General features: G+C 43.7%; 1 protein-coding gene across 1 annotated transcript in view; it reads left to right on the top strand.

Moving 5' to 3' along the window:
* Positions 1-23,438, top strand: part of DOC2B (double C2 domain beta) — a 1,351,069-nt gene that overhangs the window by 1,108,428 nt on the left and 219,203 nt on the right. Inside the window, exon 5 of the mRNA XM_077296346.1 lies at positions 9,229-9,355. Within this exon, the coding sequence (XP_077152461.1) occupies positions 9,229-9,355 (127 nt within the window). The remainder of the gene's footprint in view (positions 1-9,228; positions 9,356-23,438) is intronic.

Genomic DNA, 23,438 nt, shown 5'->3' with positions numbered 1-23,438 from the left:
TAAAGGTGTCTGTCTGCCCCTGCCTGGTGTTGTCCTCAACTGAATAAAGCTGAGCTTCAACCTTCTGTTCCAAATTACCATTTTTAAAAATGCAATTGGCTGTTCCGGCCTACTAAAGGTGAATGTCTGCCCCTGCCTGGTGTTGTCCTCAACTGAATAAAGCTGAGCTTCAACCTTCTGTTCCAAATTACCATTGTTAAAAATGCAATTGGCTGTTCCGGCCTACTAAAGGTGTCTGTCTGCCCCTGCCTGGTGTTGTCCTCAACTGAATAAAGCTGAGCTTCAACCTTCTGTTCCAAATTACCATTTTTAAAAATGCAATTGGCTGTTCCGGCCTACTAAAGGTGAATGTCTGCCCCTGCCTGGTGTTGTCCTCAACTGAATAAAGCTGAGCTTCAACCTTCAGTTCCAAATTACCATTTTTAAAAATGCAATTGGCTGTTCCGGCCTACTAAAGGTGAATGTCTGCCCCTGCCTGGTGTTGTCCTCAACTGAATAAAGCTGAGCTTCTACCTTCTGTTCCAAATTACCATTTTTAAAAATGCAATTGGCTGTTCCGGCCTACTAAAGGTGAATGTCTGCCCCTGCCTGGTGTTGTCCTCAACTGAATAAAGCTGAGCTTCAACCTTCAGTTCCAAATTACCATTATTAAAAATGCAATTGGCTGTTCCGGCCTACTAAAGGTGTCTGTCTGCCCCTGCCTGGTGTTGTCCTCAACTGAATAAAGCTGAGCTTCTACCTTCTGCCTCTTACTAACTGCTGTTTTTTTAAAAAATTGGCTGTTCCGGCCTACTAAAGGTGTCTGACTGCCCCTGCCTGGTGTTGTCCTCAACTGAATAAAGCTGAGCTTCAACCTTCTGTTCCAAATTACCATTTTTAAAAATGCAATTGGCTGTTCCGGCCTACTAAAGGTGAATGTCTGCCCCTGCCTGGTGTTGTCCTCAACTGAATAAAGCTGAGCTTCAACCTTCAGTTCCAAATTACCATTTTTAAAAATGCAATTGGCTGTTCCGGCCTACTAAAGGTGAATGTCTGCCCCTGCCTGGTGTTGTCCTCAACTGAATAAAGCTGAGCTTCTACCTTCTGTTCCAAATTACCATTTTTAAAAATGCAATTGGCTGTTCCGGCCTACTAAAGGTGAATGTCTGCCCCTGCCTGGTGTTGTCCTCAACTGAATAAAGCTGAGCTTCAACCTTCAGTTCCAAATTACCATTTTTAAAAATGCAATTGGCTGTTCCGGCCTACTAAAGGTGTCTGTCTGCCCCTGCCTGGTGTTGTCCTCAACTGAATAAAGCTGAGCTTCTACCTTCTGCCTCTTACTAACTGTTTTTTTTTTTTTAAATTGGCTGTTCCGGCCTACTAAAGGTGTCTGACTGCCCCTGCCTGGTGTTGTCCTCAACTGAATAAAGCTGAGCTTCAACCTTCTGTTCCAAATTACCATTTTTAAAAATGCAATTGGCTGTTCCGGCCTACTAAAGGTGAATGTCTGCCCCTGCCTGGTGTTGTCCTCAACTGAATAAAGCTGAGCTTCAACCTTCTGTTCCAAATTACCATTTTTAAAAATGCAATTGGCTGTTCCGGCCTACTAAAGGTGAATGTCTGCCCCTGCCTGGTGTTGTCCTCAACTGAATAAAGCTGAGCTTCTACCTTCTGCCTCTTACTAACTGCTGTTTTTTTTAAAAATTGGCTGTTCCGGCCTACTAAAGGTGTCTGACTGCCCCTGCCTGGTGTTGTCCTCAACTGAACAAAGCTGAGCTTCCACATTCTGGCTTTCGCCCTATACTATCAGATATTAAACTGCATTTGGCCTACTAGTGTGGTTATGCCCTTGAAACAGTGTCTGCTGCTTTTGGGTTTGCTACTCCACTGAACAAAGCAATGCCGCCTGTTTAGTCCTGTTACCAATTTTGAACTGCATTTAGCCTACTTTATTCTTTGGCCCTATATCTGTTTCCTCCTCATCCTGCCCATTGCCCAGCCACTGCTAGATGAGTCTGCTGGTACATTGACCTAGACCACTACATTCCCCTTATACTCTACACAGCCAGAATCTGACCCTGCTGAAAGTAAGGTTCCCCTTCCCGCATGTTATACCACCTTACACAGGGACAGAGAGGAAGGTGCAGATGAAAGTGCAGGTTCCTTCATCAGGTGGGGGGGCATACTCGTTGGCGACGTCACTGGCACAGGGCCCCTCAGAGTACGCAAAAGTGTCGCTGCTGGTGGGAGGCGCCCCCGCCATGCAAACACACATCGCTGTACTTTGAGGGGCCCTGTGCCAGTGCCAATGCGAACGAGTGGGCCCCCCCTGCTTGCTCAGGATCACAGCACTTGCAACGTTGAAATACTTACCTTTCCCTGCAACACCGCCGTGACGTAGTCCGCATTTCCTGGGCCCACGAAAAACTTGAGCCGGCCCTACTCCCCCCACAACTTTTGCCAAATGACCCCCAATTCCGTATGCCCAACTATTATTATAAAGTTAATTAAGATTGACAAGCTTCAGAAACAAGAATGGATGTTTTTGGCATTAAAATGGGCACTGTAGGTGTTTTCCTGGCCTCCACTCACTGCCGACTATGCTTCCCCATTGACTTGCATTGGGTTTCGTGTTTCGGTCGATCCCCGACTTTTAGCGATAATCGGCCGACTGCACTCGACTCGACTCTGGACAAAATCGGGTTTCACAAAACCCGACTCGATCTTAAAAAAATGAAAGTCGCTCAACTCTACTGACCGCACAATGTTCTTTCCTGTACTGTCTATCTAGCTAGAAGTGGCCTCCTTTGCTAAATCCTGTTTCATTCTACGTGTGTCATTTCCTTCTCCACTCACAGTCATTATTTGTGGGGGGCTATCTGTCCTTTGGGCATTTTCTCTGAGGCAAGATAGCTTTACTGTTTCTACCTTTAGGGGTAGCTAGTTCTCCGGCTGTGACGAGGTGTCCAGGGAGTGACAGGAACATCCCACGGCTACTGCTAGTGTTGTGTTAAGATCAGGAACTGCGGTCAGTATAGTTACCACCTGCTCAGAGCTAGTCGCATGTCGCTCCTAAATTACCAGTCCATAACATTATTCGTGTCAAGTATCCTCAAGAATAATTGTGCTTCATAGACTTTCTGCGTGATTGCATTTTCCTCTGAAGTTTCCTATAGACTGCTAAGCTGCATTTAATATTTACTCCAAGTGTTGTGGACTTGAGTTTCTCTCTGCACCTGTTTGAATCACCGTGTGATAATATAGACTTTACCACTTTTAAAACTGTGTCCTGTAGTTGTCTTGTTCCACGCAAAGAGTCTCCTGAGTTATCCCCTATAATTATTACATGGAGAGGTGTCTGTGAAACACACCCATTACTAAACTAGCAATTAAAATAATACACACACCGAAAAAATACTTTATTTGAATAAACACTCACTGACACCTTCCCTGGTTCATCAATTTATTAAAAAGAATCCCATGCAGGTACGACATAGTCCAGGGAATCCAATATAGGCCACAAATGGATACCTGAAACACATAAAAAGATAGAAATAGGGGGGCGTGGCTATGTAGCTGAAGGAGGAAGATGCACCTAATGTGAGTTCCAAGTATCCTGATCCTATCCTGCCTTTTGGACTACTTGTTAACGAGCTGTGATAGCTGGGGCCGGAGCCCTATACCCCCAGGAGCCTGGTGAGCCCCCCGAACGGCTGCTATAAGGATCTGAGGCGTCGGGAGCTGCGGTGGCTGGGACGCTCAGAGGACTACACGTGCAGCGGCGGCCATTTTTAGAGGTGCGCGCTCCAGGATACAGGACGCGGCGCCGACTTCTCTTAGAGCTGGACTTCAACCTCCTGGGAATCAGCGGTTGCCGGACCTTAGCGGTGAGCACTGTGGAAGATCTGTGTGCAGGAGCACGGGTACCTGAGGCGGACAGCGGTGCCTGCGGGGGACAGCGGCCATTATCACAGCACGCGTCCTAACAGCAAGGGGAGCGGTGCTTCTTGTTACATCTGCCGATAAGAAGGTGAGCACATAACCTGGGATAATAAAGGGGTGGTGCAGTGTGTGCCCTGAGAAATTGGGCCCTGCGCCCCCTCTATCAGATAGATACCTCATCAGCAGGCGCCATAACATAAGAGGGATTAACCCCCTCCCTGCTGTTCCCCCTGTGGAGACTGTGAACTTGCTCAGATATATAGAGCTCAGGTGAATATTAAAGCTACTGCCTTTGTAACTTTCAATACCCCAGCTGCCTGTCCAGTGACATCCTTGGAATACAGTCCAGTATTTAACCCTACGGGGTCTGAAATTGGGGCACTGTCTATTTATAATTACAACTGTGATTATTTGTGGAGTCCTTTTTTGCTGCCTACCATGCAACACCCTAAGGGAACAGGGGCTGCTGATAAACTAAGGAAATATGCCAGGGATGATCCCCCTGATAATGTGCGCACTCTCAGAAATAACCCTGCACCTGCCCAGCGTCAGGGCCGTCCTTCTGATAGCAATGAGGAGGGAGAACAAGATGAACTGACTCTTAAACAAGCATCCGAGCAGTTAATGCAGGCTATCTCCCTCACTAGATCTTCTCTTATGGAGAAAATAGAGGATGTGCATACTGAGGTGGGCCGTTTGCGGCATGACATGCAAGCTATGAGAGGGCATATCTCGGAGGTTGAAACAAGAGTGTCTCATATAGAAGATACCATTACTCCTATGGAGGCTAAACTGACAAAAGCTGCTGGCTCCGTAAACGCTTGGAAACAGAAGGCGGATGATTTGGAAAATAGATTACGTCATAACAATATTCAAATTATCGGTCTCCCGGAGCGTTCGGAGGGTCAACAACCCGAGCAATTTCTGGAAGACTGGCTTAAGACCTCCCTGGGGGACGGATTCTTCTCAACATTCGCAGTGGAAAGGGCCCATAGGGTCCCAACGAGACCTCTCCCCCCTGGAACTGCGCCTCGACCTTTTCTGGCACGTCTCCTCAATTGTAGGGACAGGGACACTATTCTTTGTCTGGCGCGGCAGAAGGGCCTTATCAAATTCAACAATGCTACCATATCTATCTTTCCGGATTTCTCTATGGAGCTCCAAAAGCAGCGGGCACGATTTATGGAGATCAAGAAACAACTTAGAGATAAGAATATCATCTACTCCATGCTTTATCCAGCCCGGCTCCGCATTGTCCATGAGGGCTCTTCTTTATTCTTTACGGATCCAGCAGAGGTGGATGGTCTCATAAGGGGTCCAATGTGAAAGACTCCTAATTTGGGTTCTTTGTCTAACGGCAATATAAATGGAGCTCTTCGTATGGGTGCGAAAGATGTCAACAATACCGGACACTGAATTTAGTGAGGGTATCCCCTTTTCAGTCTGACTGTAGGAGTATAGAATTATGCTCCTCTATTGTTCAAGTTTTGCTTGGTTTGGTTTTGTATACCAGTTTTGATTGTTTTATGTGTACGGTCGCCGCCAATACTAAATTTCTTTTTCTGCTCTGTGTGATGTCTCTGAGCCTTGCCCGAATAACAATGATACATAATATTCTTTCCTCCGCATATAAATATGGGATCTGAGATTGTATGTATGACCTGGAATATACGGGGTATCAAGACTCCTCGGAAGAAGATCAAGGTTTTCTCGCAGATTAAAAGATATCACCCTCATGTTGTAGCGCTAGTGGAGACGCACCTGACTAGGGATACGGCTCGATGTGTGCAAAAGCTGTGGGTACAATGATCTCTTCATGCATTTCATACCAGCTTCTCATGACGGGTCTTTCTGTTGATATACAGAGAGGTTAGATGGGAGGCCAGGGAGGCACGGCGAGATCCTGAGGGCAGTTTTGTCTTTGTGCATGCATTTATTAATTCGCGTGAATATGTGATATTGTGTGTTTATAACCCTCTCCCCGCTAACCTATCGGTTCTCCTTATGGCAATGGGTTTCTCCTTAAAATATCTGGATGCCAATGTTATTTGTATGGGTGACTTTAATTTAGTCATGGATCACTCCATGGACAGATTGAGACTGGATGACGCAATATCTGGGGAGTCTATGTCTCAGCCTTCTTCTCAATTGGCACTGTTTATGGAGGGCAGCGGTTGTCTAGACCTATGGAGAACGAATCACCCAGAGGTTAAGGGGTACACTTGTCACTCATCTACTAAGCGATCTTTATCTCGTATAGATTATATATTTGGATCTGGTGGTTTGGCATTGTGGGTGGATAGTGTTGAACATGGCAATAGGGGGATTTCGGACCATAGCCCAGTTATTCTTAAACTCAAATATGGGCAGCCCAATAATAATAGATCCTGGAAATTGAATCCCTTCTGGTTAAAATTAATAGATTCTAATGATAGGACGATTGACCAGTTAAATTGTTTCATTTTCACTCACCCGGAACCCCAGAATCTTGGTTTATTTTGGGATACCCTAAAGGCATACTTAAGGGGGTGCTTGTCCTCTACAATCTCTTACATTAAAAGGGTAACGGCGGGGGAGGATGATGAGATAGAACAGCGGTTAAAATACTCCGAGGCCACATATATAGCTAATCAGACTAGCGGTAATAGGGTTGAATGGCTCACTTCCCAAAGGTTCACCCGTCAGTCTTACTTTGAGCTGGGGAATCAGGCCAGTACACTCCTGGCTTTCTTAGTACGCCAACATAACACCTCTAACACAATATTGCAGATTCGTACACTTGATGGCTCATTACTGATGAAATACTTCAATGTTTTTATAAATTGGGATAAGTCTGCCCTGATGCCCCTTTTTCACACCCCAATGTCGAGTCTCGAAACCCTCTCGTCGTTGCCCATCGTTTCCAATTTTAAATATCTGGGAATCCATATGTCTCACCGTAGTCAATTTGATTTACAATTTAATATTTACCGATTATTGGACTTGGTTAAATCCAAGTTTGCTACGTGGGATAAACTACCGCTTTCAGTGGCTGGTCGTATCAGTCTGATTAAAATGATACTGCTCCCCAAATTGAGTTATTGCTTTCAACACAGTGCTGTGCCAATACCTAAATCCCTATTTGCGACTCTAAACTCCCTAACTACGTCTTTCATATGGGGGAAGACTAGGCCCAAACTTAAGCTGACTGCTCTGCAGAGACCGAAACAAGGGGGCGGGGCGGCTTTGCCGGACTTTTATTTATATTATCTTGCCGGGCAGGCTAAAATGATAAATAAATGGATGCCCAATAACTCTCTTCCTAATTCTGAGAGCCATTTGCTCCATTCTGCTCGGGCTGATTGCCCACTAGGGTTTCTGGAGATAGAGAAGGTTGGTGTTCCTCATCTGCTGCCTCTACTCCGGCTGGCACAATTAACATGGAGGCAAATAAAAAAAATTACTAAATTTGTAGATATAGTAGCCGAAATGCCACTGTGGAATAACAGTTATTTCCCGGGATTGTTGGGCCACCCGTCCACGGAATTTTGGATATCGCATGGTGTTCTCTCGGTAGGCAATATACATAATCAGGGGATCTTTATCTCCTTTGAACAATTACAGAATACTTACAATATCCCGACGTCTCAATTTTTCCGTTATCTACAGTTAAGGTCAGCCTTTCAATCGCACATGCGGAATATGGGTACAGGCCGGGCCATTTCATCTTTACCTTTAATAGGAATTCTTAAATCGCAAGGTCCTCAAGGACTTATTTCCTCTCTATACACCTATCTGTTATCCATAGGAGGGGGGGTCTATTATAAACTCTATTAAAGGGAAATGGGAGGGACTTCTTCCTAATACACTAGGGGAAGAATGGGATGATATTTTGGAATCTCCAACTAAGGTTTCCCCATCAATTAACAATAAGATGATCCAATTATACATCATATACCAGTCTTATCTGACCCCGACTCGTCTTTTTAAAATGGGCCGTCTCCATTCGTCAGATTGTCTGAGATGTCATTCCAGTGATGCGGATTTCATTCATATGATTTGGAGGTGTCCTGTTATTTTTCATTATTGGAAAGAGGTGACGACGACATTATTGACATCCTTGTTGTCGATTCCTGTCCCACTTGAGCCATTGATCTGTTTATTTGGGGTGTGGGATACGGAAGCTTGGGATCACTACACTGGGATTTTCTTGCGAGAGACACTGTTCATGGCGCGAAAGGTACTTGCGCTGCGATGGATGGGTGGTTCTTGCCTATCTCTTAGAGCCTGGGTTGATTTAGTAAACTCAATTATCCCATATGAACGGACATTATATCAGAATAGAGGATGTCCTGATAAATTTGAGAAAATATGGGGTAGATGGAACTCCTCTTATCACACTCTATAGTCTTCAACAATACAATATCCATGTGAGAAGCAGGGTCTATGGCTTCGGGGGCATTGCTTACAGGGTGAAATATATGTGGAATTCTCTTTTTGGCGGCATCCTATTAGTAGTTAATGTAGTTAAGTTATACCATAGGAGATTTATAAGATACTAATGATCGACATGCACCATTTGTTACTTTTGTAATATTCCAGATGTGACGATGCATTGTAATTATTTGTTTTGTTAAGTTACAACTGATAATGATGGACACGAATGCAAATGTGTGTACTGTATGATTTATTTTGCAATTAATAAACGAATTAAAAAAAAAAAAAGAGAGAAATAGAAACAAGACACTGTCCCTCATTCACCAATGTATTAGAAAAAAGTTCCCATGCAAGTCTGACGTAGTGCAGCACTTCCCACAACGTTCCTTGAATCATGCTCACACTGCGCTGAGACCCATCAACTGTGAAGAGTGGTGATGTCAGTAACATTACTGCTCATCACTGTCGCACTGTCACACTTTTGTCATCTGTGTGCATGTGTACGGTACGTATTGTCATCCGTGGTGCCGGAAAAAAATGTCTATGTCATGTCAGGGTCACACAGACATGTGGGCAGCCCCATAGATTACAATGGGTGTGCGTGTGTACGTGTCTCCGGTACATGTGAAAACTGTCACCACACATATACCGGAAACATGGACATGTTAAGCGGGCCTTAGGATACTCTCTTACATGCCAATGCCTCAGTATCCACAAATTCTTTCTAGTTCAAATCCTGTGCACATTCCTGATATGATATATGAAGGTTATTTATCAAATCCATCTCCTATACTATTATAGTTCTAGTAACTGTTTTATCTCATTTATGTTGCAAAATATTTAAGATAAATGGCAAAAACGTACTAACATTTTGGTTTTGTTTGTCTCTAGAATATCAGTCTGTGATGAGGATAAGTTCCGTCACAATGAATTTATCGGTGAAACCAGGATTCCTCTAAAGAAACTAAAGCCCAACCAAACCAAAAATTTTAGCATCTGTCTAGAGAAGCAGCTACCTGTAAGTAAACCTTCTTTTAGAAAATGTAAATTAATTAAATTCATTTATTTTGAAAACATTGGATATTGCAGTTCAAGTATGTGTAAGTGTATTGTGCCTCTAAGATGTAGCAGAGCTAGCAGCTACCTCTTTATGTTTGTACAATGTTCACATTTCCCTTTGCAGATAATGTACATTAGAATCCAGTACATAAAAGTGGTTTATATACTGTATGCATGCATAGAGTGATGTACTTGTTATGTTCTGCCATCAGGAGGTTGTAAAGGGTAGCAAAGCAACCTTGCTTTCCACATATGGCCATTGTTGCATAGTTTGGTTGCTGAAGAAACTGGTGAGAGTAGATTATATGGGGTAATCCAACTTTTATCTACACAGAACATGAGGCACATGCATCAGATTCTTTATACAGCATAACTGGAAGTCTAAAAGATCTTTTACCAGAGAGAAAGTGAAACCAAAGTACAACAAGTATATGCATTACATTCAACTAAGCATATAACAGTAGCATCATCGCCATCTACTGTCAGAAAAGTATAAACTCCTCCTGCACATAAATAAGTCTGTATCTGTTGCATATCTGCCAACAGCCCTAAATTCACCATCAGTACATGAATACATCAACAGACCCACCATCAGTATTGACTACGTCACCAGAACCACAATCAATAAATTAATACATTGCCAGAACCTCCATCAGTACATGTATACATCATCAGAACCACCATAAGCAGATGAATACATGACCAGAACCAAGAGTACTTGAATACAAGAGCCAAGTTTATTACAACAATCTAGTGTAATATCAAGTCAGTCCCATAAACAATTGTATTGCATGATCCCACAGCCCTACAACTCTCAGTAGGTCCTTAACAATGGTAAGGAGTAGGGTTGAGCGACCCTATTTTTATAGGATCAGGTTGGGTTTCACGAAACCCGACTTTCTCAAAAGTCGGGTCGAGTGAAATCGGCCGATCCTATAAAAAAGTCGGGGTCGGGGTCGGCCGAAACGCGAAACCCAATGCAGTGCAATGGGATACTATGGTTCCCAGGGTCTGAAGGAGAGGAAACTCTCCTTCAGGCCCTGGGATCCATATTTAAGTGTAAAATAAAGAATTAAAATAAAAAATATTGATATACTCACCCTCTGACGAGCCCTGGTAGTAATTGGCATCTTCCGTTCCTAAGAATGAGCGCGTTCAGGGCCTTAGATGATGTCACGGCTTTGTGATTGGTCGCGGCGGCCCACGTGACCGCTCAGCGACCAATCACAAGCCGTGACGTAATTCTCTCAGGTCCTAAATTCCTCATTCTAGGAATTTAGGCCATGAGAATTACGTCACGGCTTGTGATTGGTCGCTGAGCGGTCACGTGGGCCGCCGCGACCAATCACAAAGCAGTGACGTCATCTAAGGCTCTGAACACGCTCATTCTTAAGAAGGAAGGCTGCCGGAAAGAAGCAGGGCACGTACGAGGGTGAGTATATACCTAATAGGAATATACTCACCCTCGGCTTCTTTCCGGCAGCCTTTCTTCTTAAGAATGAGCGCGTTCAGGGCCTTAGATGACGGCTTTGTGATTGGTCGCGGCGGCCCACGTGATCGCTCAGCGACCAATCACAAGCCGTGACGTAATTCTCATGGCCTAAATTCCTAGAATGAGGAATTTAGGACCTGAGAGAATTACGTCACGGCTTGTGATTGGTCGCTGAGCGGTCACGTGGGCCGCCGCGACCAATCACAAAGCCGTGATGTCTTCTAAGGCCCTGAACGCGCTCATTCTTAGGAACGGAAGATGCCGATTACTACCAGGGCTCGTCGGAGAGGTGAGTATATCAATATTTTTTATTTTAATTCTTTATTTTACACTTAAATGTGGATTCCGATACCGATTTCCGATATCGCAAACATATCGGAACTCGGTATCGGAATTCCGATACCAGATTCAGAAGATCGCCGACCTCATGGCCGACCCCACACAGGGGTCGGGTCGAGTTTCATGAAACCCGACTTTGCCAAAAGTCGGCGACTTCTGAAAATGGTCGACCCGTTTCGCTCAACCCTAGTAAGGAGATAGTGGGATTTGTTATTAATAGCCATCATCAGACTAGAGATCATACAGGAATCATAGTTGTTAGGATTGGTGGATTGCGTAAATATGATAAATAATAAAGCACAATCACAACCCGGGGTCCACCATGCAGAGATGGAAAACTGCTGCTAGTGTACAATGACGGAACACACGGTGAGCGATTTACTAGAACACACAGAAACTAAAGAGATGCTCTGCAACAGAGCTGTGTCACTCGCACACAGAAATGAAAGATGCTCTGCAACTGAGCTGTGTCACTCGTACACAGAATTGAAAGAGATGCTCTGCAATAGAGCTGTGTCACTCGCACACAGAAACAAAAGAGATACTCTGAGCTTAATACCCTGACTAGGGTTGTGCTAGCTCTGGAACTCTACTGTGCTAACTGCACACATGTGGGAACCAGGTGCTAAGCCAAGCGGCTAATTACCCCCACTGATGCCAGCTGCCTGCCTAAGTATATAGTCCCAAAACTAGACAGATACAACACTTGCAGGCAGAGTGGTAGAGTCTCCTCACACATATCTGGACATAAATGATACTAGGGTGTCACTGGGAGCCTTTTACACCCAAAGGTCCACCCCAAACACTCATGCTGACATCGCCTGCGGCCAATCCTTAGCTGCCACATCACCAGAGCAACTGACGTCCAAGCACTAATGAGAAGGCACCACATCACGGACATGCTTAGTAAAGTGATTTCTGGACTTAGACTCCAGTATGCAATGCGGTGCGTGCAATACACTGGTTATCATAGACTTGACTGGAGAGCAGCAAGTAACAAAACGGGTGGCACGAGCCTGTTCAAGATGCTGGGACCGAAGTCTATGCTGAACAGCAGTCCCAGCAGCCGAGACCGAATGGGAGACCACAGCATCCAACAAGGTCCAGGATCCATCCCACGCAGCGAGAAAATCCTGACGCCTAACAACAGTACTGATGAGAATTAGTCAGTACCACAAATAATCAATTACACCAAGGTACCTTATAGATTACATTTTCTCCGAAGTAGTCTCTTTCTTTTTATCTCCATCTTGTGTAAATGCCATGATGATTTTTAACATCCACAGCCATTCTCTGCAGACCCCCCTCTTCTCCAGTCTTTTGCAGCACATCCCTACACAATGCCCATAAAAAAAGTCTCCTATGGTATATGGCCACCACACTATCTACCATTGTTAGCTATAACTGCCATACCATCTGACCACATGAACCATAGCTGTCCCATCTCTAATTTTCCATTATACTTTCTATTTTTCTACACTGTCCCTCCACCATGGTAACCCCTCTCTATATTGTGCTTCCATTTCGCAATGTTTCCTCTCCATATCCATTCTGTACCCCTTTTTACACTATGCCCTCATACTGCCCACCACGCTGTCCTCTTCAAACTGTAACCACTCCTTACACTGTTTCCCTACACAGTATGATAGTCACCACAGCCGCCCATACGGTATTATATCCACAATAATCCCCCGATATATAGTATGGTCACCAAAAAAGTCCCCCATATATAGTATGATGTCCAACACAGACCTCAATAAATAGTAAGATGTTCAAAACAGCCCCCATTTATATTATGATCCCGACAATACCCCAGACAGTATTATGGCCCATGAACAACACCCCAAACAGTATATTTCCCACAGCCTCCTATCCAACATGGTCACCAGTATAATGACCTCCACAGTCCCATATACAGTATGGACACCACAGCTCCTCATATACTTTGTTATCACAGTCCCTCATGTCATAGCCCAAATGGATTTTATGCCCCCCTGCATAGCCCTTTGGTTTATTACCCCCATCTGCATATCCCCTCAGTTTATTCTTCCCATCTGCACAGCCCCTGTCTCAGAAAACAACTTCTCCCAATGGTCCAGTAGCAATTTGATGATTAATAATGTTTTTTCCAGTATGATGAAGCACTATATCTCAGGGCAAAAGTGATAACCAATTAGCTTAGGAAACGAACATTGAAATATTGGGTCCATAGCAAAGAAACTCCTCAGATCTCAATTCAGTTATGAACCTGTGGTCATTCCTCAGAAAAGGAATGGACAAGCAAAAACACAGAAATTGGAACAAACACCAAGCACTGATTAGATAAGAGGGGGTTGTCATCAGTCAGGATTTGGCCAAGAAGCTGATATCCAGCATGTCACGGCAAACTGCAGAAGTTTAAACAAATAAGTAAATAGTTATAAGTAAATAAGTAAAGACAACATTGTAAATATTGAGACATTACATAAACTTAATGTATTTGTGAAAAAAAGTGTAAAAACTTATGAAATTCTTATAACTGTACTTCAGCTACCATAGAGACATTTGACTAAAGAACTGAAAACACTGAAGAACAAACTTTGGGAAAACCAAAATTTGTGTCAGTCTCAAAACTTTTGGCCACAACTCTAGATCTATTGAAGTCTTTTTACATCTAGATACAAAATGGAGCTATAATATGTGCATGTGTATGGATAATTTCAATGCGTAGATAATTTTATATGTTACTTTTATTCACAATGTGTGCATCAGTTGTTCCACGTGCAGATTGCCACCATGAAATAATACCACTTTTTATTTAAGTCCGTTTTATGTGTTTGATTTCTCATTCCCAACATGTAAAAAGCAAACATACTTTAATATTCATTTAATCTATTTATATTTGAGAAAGCCATTTAAATTCCATAGCTGCAAGGCTGCACTTTAATTAAAGCGTAGTTCAGATGTGATAACGAGTGCAGTGGTTTAAACATTGAAGCTTCAACAGGAAAGTGAGCGAGTGTCTCATAAAATAGAGAGAAGGAAACTAGTATTAACAACTGACACCTCATTGTTAAGAGTACATTTCTGCAGACATTGAAACGGACTGGAGTTATGGGTGATTCAGAGAAAAATAATAGCAATTGTGTAGTCTCTGATTCATGCTGCCCGTGGTTTGGCAGCATAGTTTAGGGGACAGGTTCCCCTAAATTCATTTACATATCATCGTATCCTTTCTCTATGTGCAATCTTTTTTTACATATTCTATCATGTAATTGAAAACATCATGTTGATTAGCATTTTGGTACAAAACCTAAGTCCAAGGAAAGGCCAATTACTCAGCCATAGTTCCCTAGAGGTTTTCTCCACAGGGTTTTTTTTCCTGAGTACAGATCAGTAAACTTGTTTGGAAACTGTTTGACAAGCTCAAATTTAGCACAAACGCATTCACTCATCACGAGCATTTTTACTCAAAGTTAGCAAAATTAGATCACAGTTCATTAACCCCTTTCTGACATTAGACGTACTATCCGGACGAGGTGAGGTGGGCCACCGACAGGATAGTACGTCATATGCGATCGGCCGCGCTCTCGGGGGGAGCGCGGCCGATCGTGGCCAGGTGTCAGCTGACTATCACCTGGCACATTAACCCCCAGAACACTGTGATCAAACATGATCGCAGAGTGCCGGTGGCATAGGGAAGCATCGCGCAGGGAGGTGCTTCCCTGAGACCCTCGGAGCAACGTGAAGTAATCGCGTTGCTCCGAGGGTCTCCTACCTCCTTCTCCCTGCAGGCCCCGGATCCAAAATGGCTGCGGGGCTGCTTCCAGGTCCTGCAGGGAGGTTGCTTACAAGCGCCTGCTCAGAGCAGGAGCTGGTAAGCCAGGAGTACTGCCTGTCAGATCGCTGATCTGACACAGTGCTGTGCAAAGTGTCAGATCAGTGATATAGTGTGATGTCCCCCCCTGAGGCAATGTAAAAAAGTTAAAAAATATATATATATATTTACATGTGTAAAAAAATAAATAAAAAACAAAAACCTAAATAAAGAAAAAAAAATATTGTTCCAATAAATACATTTCTTTATCTAAAGAAAAAAAACAATAAAAGTACACATATTTAGTATCGCCGCGTTCGTAACGACCCAACCTCTAAAACTTTCCCACTAGTAAACCCCTTCAGTAAACACTGTCACAAAAAAAACAAGGCAAAAAACAACGCATTATTATCATACCGCCGAACAAAAAGTGGAATATCAAAAAAAAGGATTTAAATATCCATGGTACCACTGAAAACGTCATCTTCTCCCGCAAAAAATGAGCTGCCATACAGCGTCATCAGTGAAAATATAAAAAAGATATAGTCCTCAGAATAAAGCGACGCAAAAATAATAATTTTTTATATAAAATAGTTTTTATCGTATAAAAGCGCCAAAACATAAAAAAAGATATAAATGAGGTATCGCTGTAATCGTACTGACCCGAAGAATGAAACTGCTTTATCAATTTTACCAAAACGCAGAATGGTATAAGCGCTCCCCCCCAAAAAAAAAAAATTCATGAATAGCTGTTTTTTGTTGATTCTACCTCACAAAAATCGGAATAAAAAGCGATCAAAAAATGTCACATGCCCGAAAATAGTTCCAATAAAAATGTCAACTCGTCCCACAAAAAACAAGACCTCACATGACTCTGTGGATTAAAATATGGAAAAATTATAGCTCTCAAAATGTGGAGACGCAAAAACTATTTTTTGCAATAAAAAGCATCTTTTAGTGTGTGACAGCTGCCAATCATAAAAATCCGCTAAAAAACCCACTATAAAAGTAAATCAAACCCCCCTTCATCATCCCCTTAGTTAGGGAAAAATAATAAAATTTAAAAAATGTATTTATTTCCATTTTCCCATTAGGGTTAGGGCTAGGGTTAGGATTGGGGCTAAAATAAGGGTTGGGGCTAGGGTTAGGGCAAGGGTTAGGGTTGGGGTGTGGTTAGGGTTACCGTTGGGATTAGGGTTAGGGGTGTGTTTGGATTAGGGTTTCAGTTAGAATTGGGGGGTTTCCACTGTTTAGGCACATCAGTGGCTCTCCAAACGCGACATGGCATCCGATCTCAATTCCAGCCAATTCTGCGTTGAAAAAGTAAAACAGTGCTCCTTCCCTTCTGAGCTTTCCCGTGCGCCCAAAACAGGGGTTTACTCCAACATATGTGGTATCAGCATTCAGGACACATTGGACAACAACTTTTGGGGTCTAATTTCTCCTGTTACCTTTGGGAAAATAGAAAACTGGGGGCTAAAATATAATTTTTGTCGAAAAAAAAGATTTATTATCTTCACGGCTCTGCGTTATTAACTGTAGTGAAACATTTCGGGGTTCAAAGTTCTCACAACACATCTCGATAAGTTCCTTGGGGGGGTCGAGTTTCCAATATGGGGTCACTTATGGGGGTTTTCTTCTGTTTAGGTTCATTAGGGGCTCTGCAAATGCAACGTGACGCCTGCAGACCAATTCATCTAAGTCTTCATTCCAAACGGCGCTCCTTCCCTTCCGAGCTCTACCATGTGCCCAAACGATGGTTCCCCCCCACATATGGGGTATCAGCATACTCAGGACAAATTGGACAACAACTTCTGGGGTCCAATTTCCCCTGTTACCCTTGGGAAAATACAAAACTGGGGGCTAAAAAACAATTTTTGTGGAAAAAAAAATTTTTTATTTTCATGGCTCTGCATTATTAACTGTAGTGAAACACTTGGGGGCTCAACATTCTCACAACACATGTCGATAAGTTCCTTGGGGGGGTCGAGTTTCCAATATGGGGTCACTTATGGGGGTTTTCTTCTGTTTAGGTACATTAGGGGCTCTGCAAATGCAACGTGATGCCTGCTGACCAATCCATCTAAGTCTGCATTCCAAACGGCGCTCCTTCCCTTCCAAACTCTGCCATGGGGGTTCCCTCCCACATATGGGGTATCAGCGTACTCAGGACAAATTGGACAACAACTTTTGGGGTCCAATTTCTCCTGCTACCCTTGGGAAAATACAAAACTGGGGGCTAAAAAATAATTTTTGTGGAAAAAAACAAAAGAATTTTTATTTTCATGGCTCTGCGTTATAAATTTCTGTGAAGCACTTGGTGGGTCAAAGTGCTTACCACACATCTAGATAAGTTCCTTAGAGGGTCTACTTTCCAAAATGGTGTCACTTGTGGGGAGTTTCAATGTTTAGGCACATCAGGGGCTCTCCAAACGCGACATGGTGTCCTGTTGTGAATTCTGCTCTTGGGCTCCCTCCGATGGTTATAAGTGGTAGTGCTGCTGTCTTTGGATCGCAGCATTCATCAGGTGTGTCCACTTATTGCAATTCTGACTGGGTAATTTAGTCTTGCTTGACCCTTTAGTCAGTGCCAGTTGTCCATTGTTCCTGGAGGATTCACATCTGGACATCCTGGCGGCAGCACCTTCTGATGGATGAAAAAAGTGGAGAAGAATTAAATTAATCATTGACTATGTGATTTGTCTCTTAACTATAAATGAGAGGATCTTTTATGTTAGCAGGAATAGGGCTGAGATCCATGTGATGGCTTTTTTGTTTGAATATACACTGTGCTCACTAATGCTTTTATTATTTATTATGTATTATTTGTTACTTATTTAATTGTGTCCTTTTTTTCTGTTGGTCTCTTTTTTCTTTACTTATTATTATTTTTTAGTATTATTGTATGTGCACTTTTTGCACTGTTTTTTATATATTTTGCAAGCTATACTCTCCATCCTACACTCTGATTGGAGTCCTCGTATGGTGATATTTTTCTTTATTTATATTTTGACACCTCTTTTGTGTCTATTATCAGTGTCGGGTGTTTAACCAGTTTATTCAAGTATATTATTATTTTAGTTTTTGTAGGTACATTTTTTTCACTTTTTCTCACCCTTTTTTTATTTAGTGGTAATTGGCATATATTCTCCATCTTGTGGGATTGATGGAGTCTGAGTGTGGTATTATTACTTTTCAATATCACTGTTACTCATTTGGTACTTGTCCTTCACTATGTTCTAAGTGATTTTTACTCACCCCTGTTGTCCTTATACTGTTTTATAGCAAAATGGTTGCTACTGCACACGCATTTGTACGCTAAAGTGGGGCGTGCCGACCATCACTGTTTTTATCTTTTATTTTTATATTTTTTTATTTTTTTTATTTTTATTTTCTTTATTTACTTTTTTACTTATTGTCTGGTGTTTCACCAGTATAATGATTGCACACTATTGTATCTTAATAATTTTTCTAGATGCACTTTTGCACTTTATATGCACATAGTAATAATTGGCACATATCCTCTGCCTCATGGTACATAGGGAGTTAGGGTATGTAGCTATTTTATCTTAATAGTACGGTCACTCACTTAATATCTTCACGTTATTATGTTCTATATCATCGCTGCCCGTTCCTGTTGCCCATAGTCTTTCCCTTAGTAAAAATGGCCGTTATCGCACGCGCGCACGCGCTCCACAGTGGGGCTCACCGACCATCATCCCTGGCGTCTAATAGCGGCGGAGCAGGAAATTACGTCTAGAGGGTTTTCCCTCTGCCTGCTCTGCACGCCGGAAATGCCGGATATGATGTGTGCGGCGTCCCCAGTTACGGCGGTGCGCATGCGCCAATTAGGATGCGTTATGGCCACCGCAGCTGCCAGTATGCCTTTATATACAACCCCAGCCAAACACACAAATAGGACCCCCCGAGGAAGCCCACGCGAAACGCGCGTCGGGGCCTGCCGGACACACATTGGCACCAACAATTCTGGGTAAGAGTGGCAGAGCTTTATGACTTCTTTCATTTATTTCTGACTCAATAAGTAGTGACTGTTATGGCGGTATTGGGTACATGTGCGTTCCTGTTGTGAATTTACCTTTTGGCTCCCTCTAGTGGCTACTAGTGTTTTTACTCTGGGTATGTCTATCATCCCTTGTATGCTCACCTGGGTCGTTAGGTCAGGGGTGTTGCTATATTAGCTCCCTGGACCTTCAGTTCAATGCCTGGCAACGTTGATATCAGAGCTAATCTGTAGTGCTCTTGTCTACTGATCCTGGTTCCTGCTTGATTAAGCTAAGTCTGCTTTCTTGCTTTTTGCTATTGTTTTTGTTTGCATTTTTGTCCAGCTTGTACATAATCTGTATCCTATCCTTGCTGGAAGCTCTAGGGAGGCTGGAGTTCTCCCCCCGGGCTGTTAGACGGTTCGGGGGTTCTTGAATCTCCAGTGTGGATTTTTGTAGGGTTTTTGTTGACCATATAAGTTATCTTACTACATTCTGCTATTAGTGAGTGGGCCTCTCTTTGCTAAACCTAGTTCATCTCTGTGTTTGTCATTTCCTCTTACCTCACCGTTATTATTTGTGGGGGGCTTGTATCCAACTTTTGGGGTCTATTCTCTGGAGGCAAGAGAGGTCTTTGTTTTCCTCTTCTAGGGGTAGTTAGTCCTCCGGCTGGCGCGAGACATCTAGCGACCAACGTAGGCATGTTCCCCGGCTACTGCTAGTGTTGGCGTTAGGAGTAGATATATGGTCAACCCAGTTACCTCTGCCCTATGAGCTGGATTTTTGTACGTCGCAGACTTACTTGTTTCTCTGAGACCCTCGCCATTGGGGTCATAACAGTTTGCCAGGCCAGTATCAAATGTTAAATGCATTGCAGAAGCGGGATTATAAGAAAGAAAGTTCTGAGTTTTTTTTTCTCTCTCTCATTTTTTTTTCTTTTCCCCTTTACCTCTGAGTGGCTTGTGATTGCTGCAGACATGAATGTCCAGACCTTGATTACAAGTGTGGACCAGCTTGCTGCTCGTGTGCAGGGCATACAAGATTATGTTACCAGAAATCCTATGTCAGAACCTAAGATACCGATTCCTGAACTGTTTTCCGGAGACCGATTTAAGTTTAGAAATTTCAGGAATAATTGTAAATTGTTTTTGTCCCTGAGACCCTGTTCCTCTGGAGACTCCGCTCAGCAAGTGAAAATTGTTATTTCTTTTTTACGGGGCGACCCTCAGGATTGGGCTTTCTCGCTGGCGCCAGGAGATCCGGCATTGGTTGATATTGATGCGTTTTTTCTGGCGCTCGGTTTGCTTTATGAGGAACCCAATCTTGAGATTCAGGCAGAAAAAGCCTTGCTGGCTATGTCTCAGGGCCAGGACGAGGCTGAAGTGTATTGCCAAAAATTTCGGAAATGGTCCGTGCTGACCCAGTGGAACGAGTGTGCATTGGCTGCAAATTTTAGAAATGGTCTTTCTGAAGCCATTAAGAATGTGATGGTGGGTTTTCCCATTCCCACAGGTCTGAATGATTCTATGGCCCTGGCTATTCAAATCGACCGGCGGTTGCGGGAGTGCAAAACCGCAAATTCCCTCATGGTGTTGTCTGAACAGGCACCTGAATTAATGCAATGTGATAGAATCCTGACTAGAAATGAGCGGAAAATTCATAGACGCCAGAATGGCTTGTGTTACTACTGTGGTGATTCTACACATGTTATCTCAGCATGCTCTAAACGTCTTACTAAGGTTGTTAGTCCGGTCGTCATTGGTAATTTGCAACCTAAATTTATTCTATCTGTAACTTTGATTTGCTCACTGTCATCGTATCCTGTCATGGCGTTTGTGGACTCAGGTGCGGCCCTGAGCCTTATGGATCTGTCATTTGCCAAGCGCTGCGGATTTGTTCTTGAGCCATTGGAAAATCCTATCCCTCTTAGGGGTATTGATTCTACGCCATTGGCAAAAAATAAACCGCAGTTTTGGACACAGGTTACCATGTGCATGACTCCCGAACATCGGGAGGTAATACGTTTTCTTGTTCTGCATAAAATGCATGATTTGGTTGTTTTGGGTTTGCCATGGTTACAGACCCATAATCCAGTCTTGGACTGGAAGGCTATGTCAGTGTCAAGTTGGGGCTGCCATGGAATTCATGGAGATTCCCTGCCCTTGTCTATTGCTTCTTCTACGCCTTCGGAAGTTCCGGCGTATTTGTCTGATTATCAGGATGTCTTCAGCGAGTCTAAGTCCAGTGCACTGCCTCCTCATAGGGAATGTGACTGTGCAATAGATTTGATCCCTGGCAGTAAGTTTCCTAAGGGGAGACTGTTTAATCTGTCGGTACCTGAACATACCGCGATGCGTTCATATATCAAGGAGTCTCTTGAGAAGGGGCATATCCGTCCTTCTTCTTCCCCTCTTGGTGCGGGATTCTTTTTTGTGGCCAAAAAGGACGGATCTTTGAGGCCTTGTATTGACTATCGGCTTTTAAATAAGATCACTGTCAAATTTCAGTATCCTTTGCCGTTGTTGTCAGATTTGTTTGCCCGGATTAAAGGTGCCAAGTGGTTCACCAAGATAGACCTTCGTGGTGCGTACAACCTTGTGCGCATTAGGCAGGGCGATGAATGGAAAACCGCATTCAATACTCCCGAAGGTCATTTTGAGTACTTGGTGATGCCATTTGGGCTCTCTAATGCACCTTCAGTTTTTCAGTCCTTCATGCATGACATTTTCTGGAAGTATCTGGATAAATTTTTGATTGTTTATCTGGATGATATTCTGTTTTTTTCTGATGATTGGGACTCGCATGTGGAGCAGGTCAGGATGGTTTTTGAGATTTTGCGTGAAAATTCTTTGTTTGTAAAAGGCTCAAAGTGTCTCTTTGGTGTACAGAAGGTTCCCTTTTTGGGGTTCATTTTTTCCCCTTCTGCTGTGGAGATGGATCCAGTCAAGGTCCGAGCTATTCATGATTGGACTCAACCCTCGTCAGTTAAGAGTCTTCAGAAGTTCTTGGGTTTTGCTAACTTCTACCGTCGTTTTATCGCAAATTTCTCTAGCGTTGTTAAGCCGCTGACGGATATGACCAAGAAAGGCTCTGATGTAGCTAACTGGGCTCCTACTGCCGTGGAGGCTTTCCAGGAGTTGAAACGCCGGTTTACTTCGGCGCCTGTTTTGTGCCAGCCTGATGTCTCACTTCCCTTTCAGGTTGAGGTGGATGCTTCGGAGATTGGGGCAGGGGCCGTTTTGTCGCAGAGAGGCCCTGGTTGCTCTACTATGAGACCTTGTGCCTTTTTCTCTAGGAAGTTTTCGCCGGCAGAGCGAAATTATGATGTGGGCAATCGGGAGTTATTGGCCATGAAGTGGGCATTTGAGGAGTGGCGTCATTGGCTCGAGGGTGCTAAGCATCGGGTGGTGGTCTTGACTGATCACAAAAATTTGATGTATCTCGAGTCTGCTAAACGCCTGAATCTTAGACAGGCCCGCTGGTCATTGTTTTTCTCCCGTTTTGACTTTGTGGTCTCGTATTTACCAGGTTCTAAGAATGTGAAGGCCGATGCTCTGTCTAGGAGCTTTGTGCCTGATGCTCCTGGAGTCGCTGAACCTGAGGGTATTCTTAAGGAAGGAGTTATCTTATCAGCGATTTCTCCAGATCTGCGACGTGTGTTGCAGAGATTTCAGGCTGGTAGGCCTGACTCTTGTCCACCTGACAGATTGTTTGTGCCTGCTAAATGGACCAGCAGAGTCATTTCTGAGGTTCATTCCTCAGTGTTGGCAGGGCACCCGGGAATTTTTGGCACCAGAGATCTGGTGGCCAGGTCCTTTTGGTGGCCTTCCTTGTCAAGGGATGTGCGGTCATTTGTGCAGTCCTGCGGTACTTGTGCTCGAGCTAAGCCTTGCTGTTCCCGTGCCAGCGGGTTGCTCTTGCCCTTGCCTGTCCCGAAGAGACCTTGGACACACATCTCTATGGATTTCATTTCGGATCTCCCGGTGTCTAAAGGCATGTCTGTCATCTGGGTGATATGTGATCGTTTCTCCAAGATGGTCCATCTGGTTCCTTTGCCTAAGCTGCCTTCCTCTGCTGATCTGGTTCCTGTGTTCTTCCAGAACGTGGTTCGTTTGCACGGCATTCCTGAGAATATTGTGTCGGACAGAGGATCCCAGTTTGTTTCCAGGTTCTGGCGATCCTTTTGTGGTAGGATGGGCATTGATTTGTCGTTTTCGTCCGCTTTTCATCCACAGACTAACGGACAAACGGAACGAACTAATCAGACTCTGGAGGCGTATTTGAGGTGTTTTGTCTCTTCTGATCAGGATGATTGGGTGACCTTCTTGCCGTTGGCTGAATTTGCCCTTAATAATCGGGCTAGTTCTGCCACCTTGGTTTCGCCATTTTTCTGCAACTCCGGTTTACATCCTCG

Source organism: Ranitomeya variabilis, chromosome 3 (genome assembly GCF_051348905.1).
Source record: "Ranitomeya variabilis isolate aRanVar5 chromosome 3, aRanVar5.hap1, whole genome shotgun sequence".
In the NCBI taxonomy this organism is placed as follows: domain Eukaryota; kingdom Metazoa; phylum Chordata; class Amphibia; order Anura; family Dendrobatidae; genus Ranitomeya; species Ranitomeya variabilis.
The sequence above is the reverse complement of the archived record's forward strand: the minus strand, read 5'-3'. Positions and strand labels throughout refer to the sequence as shown.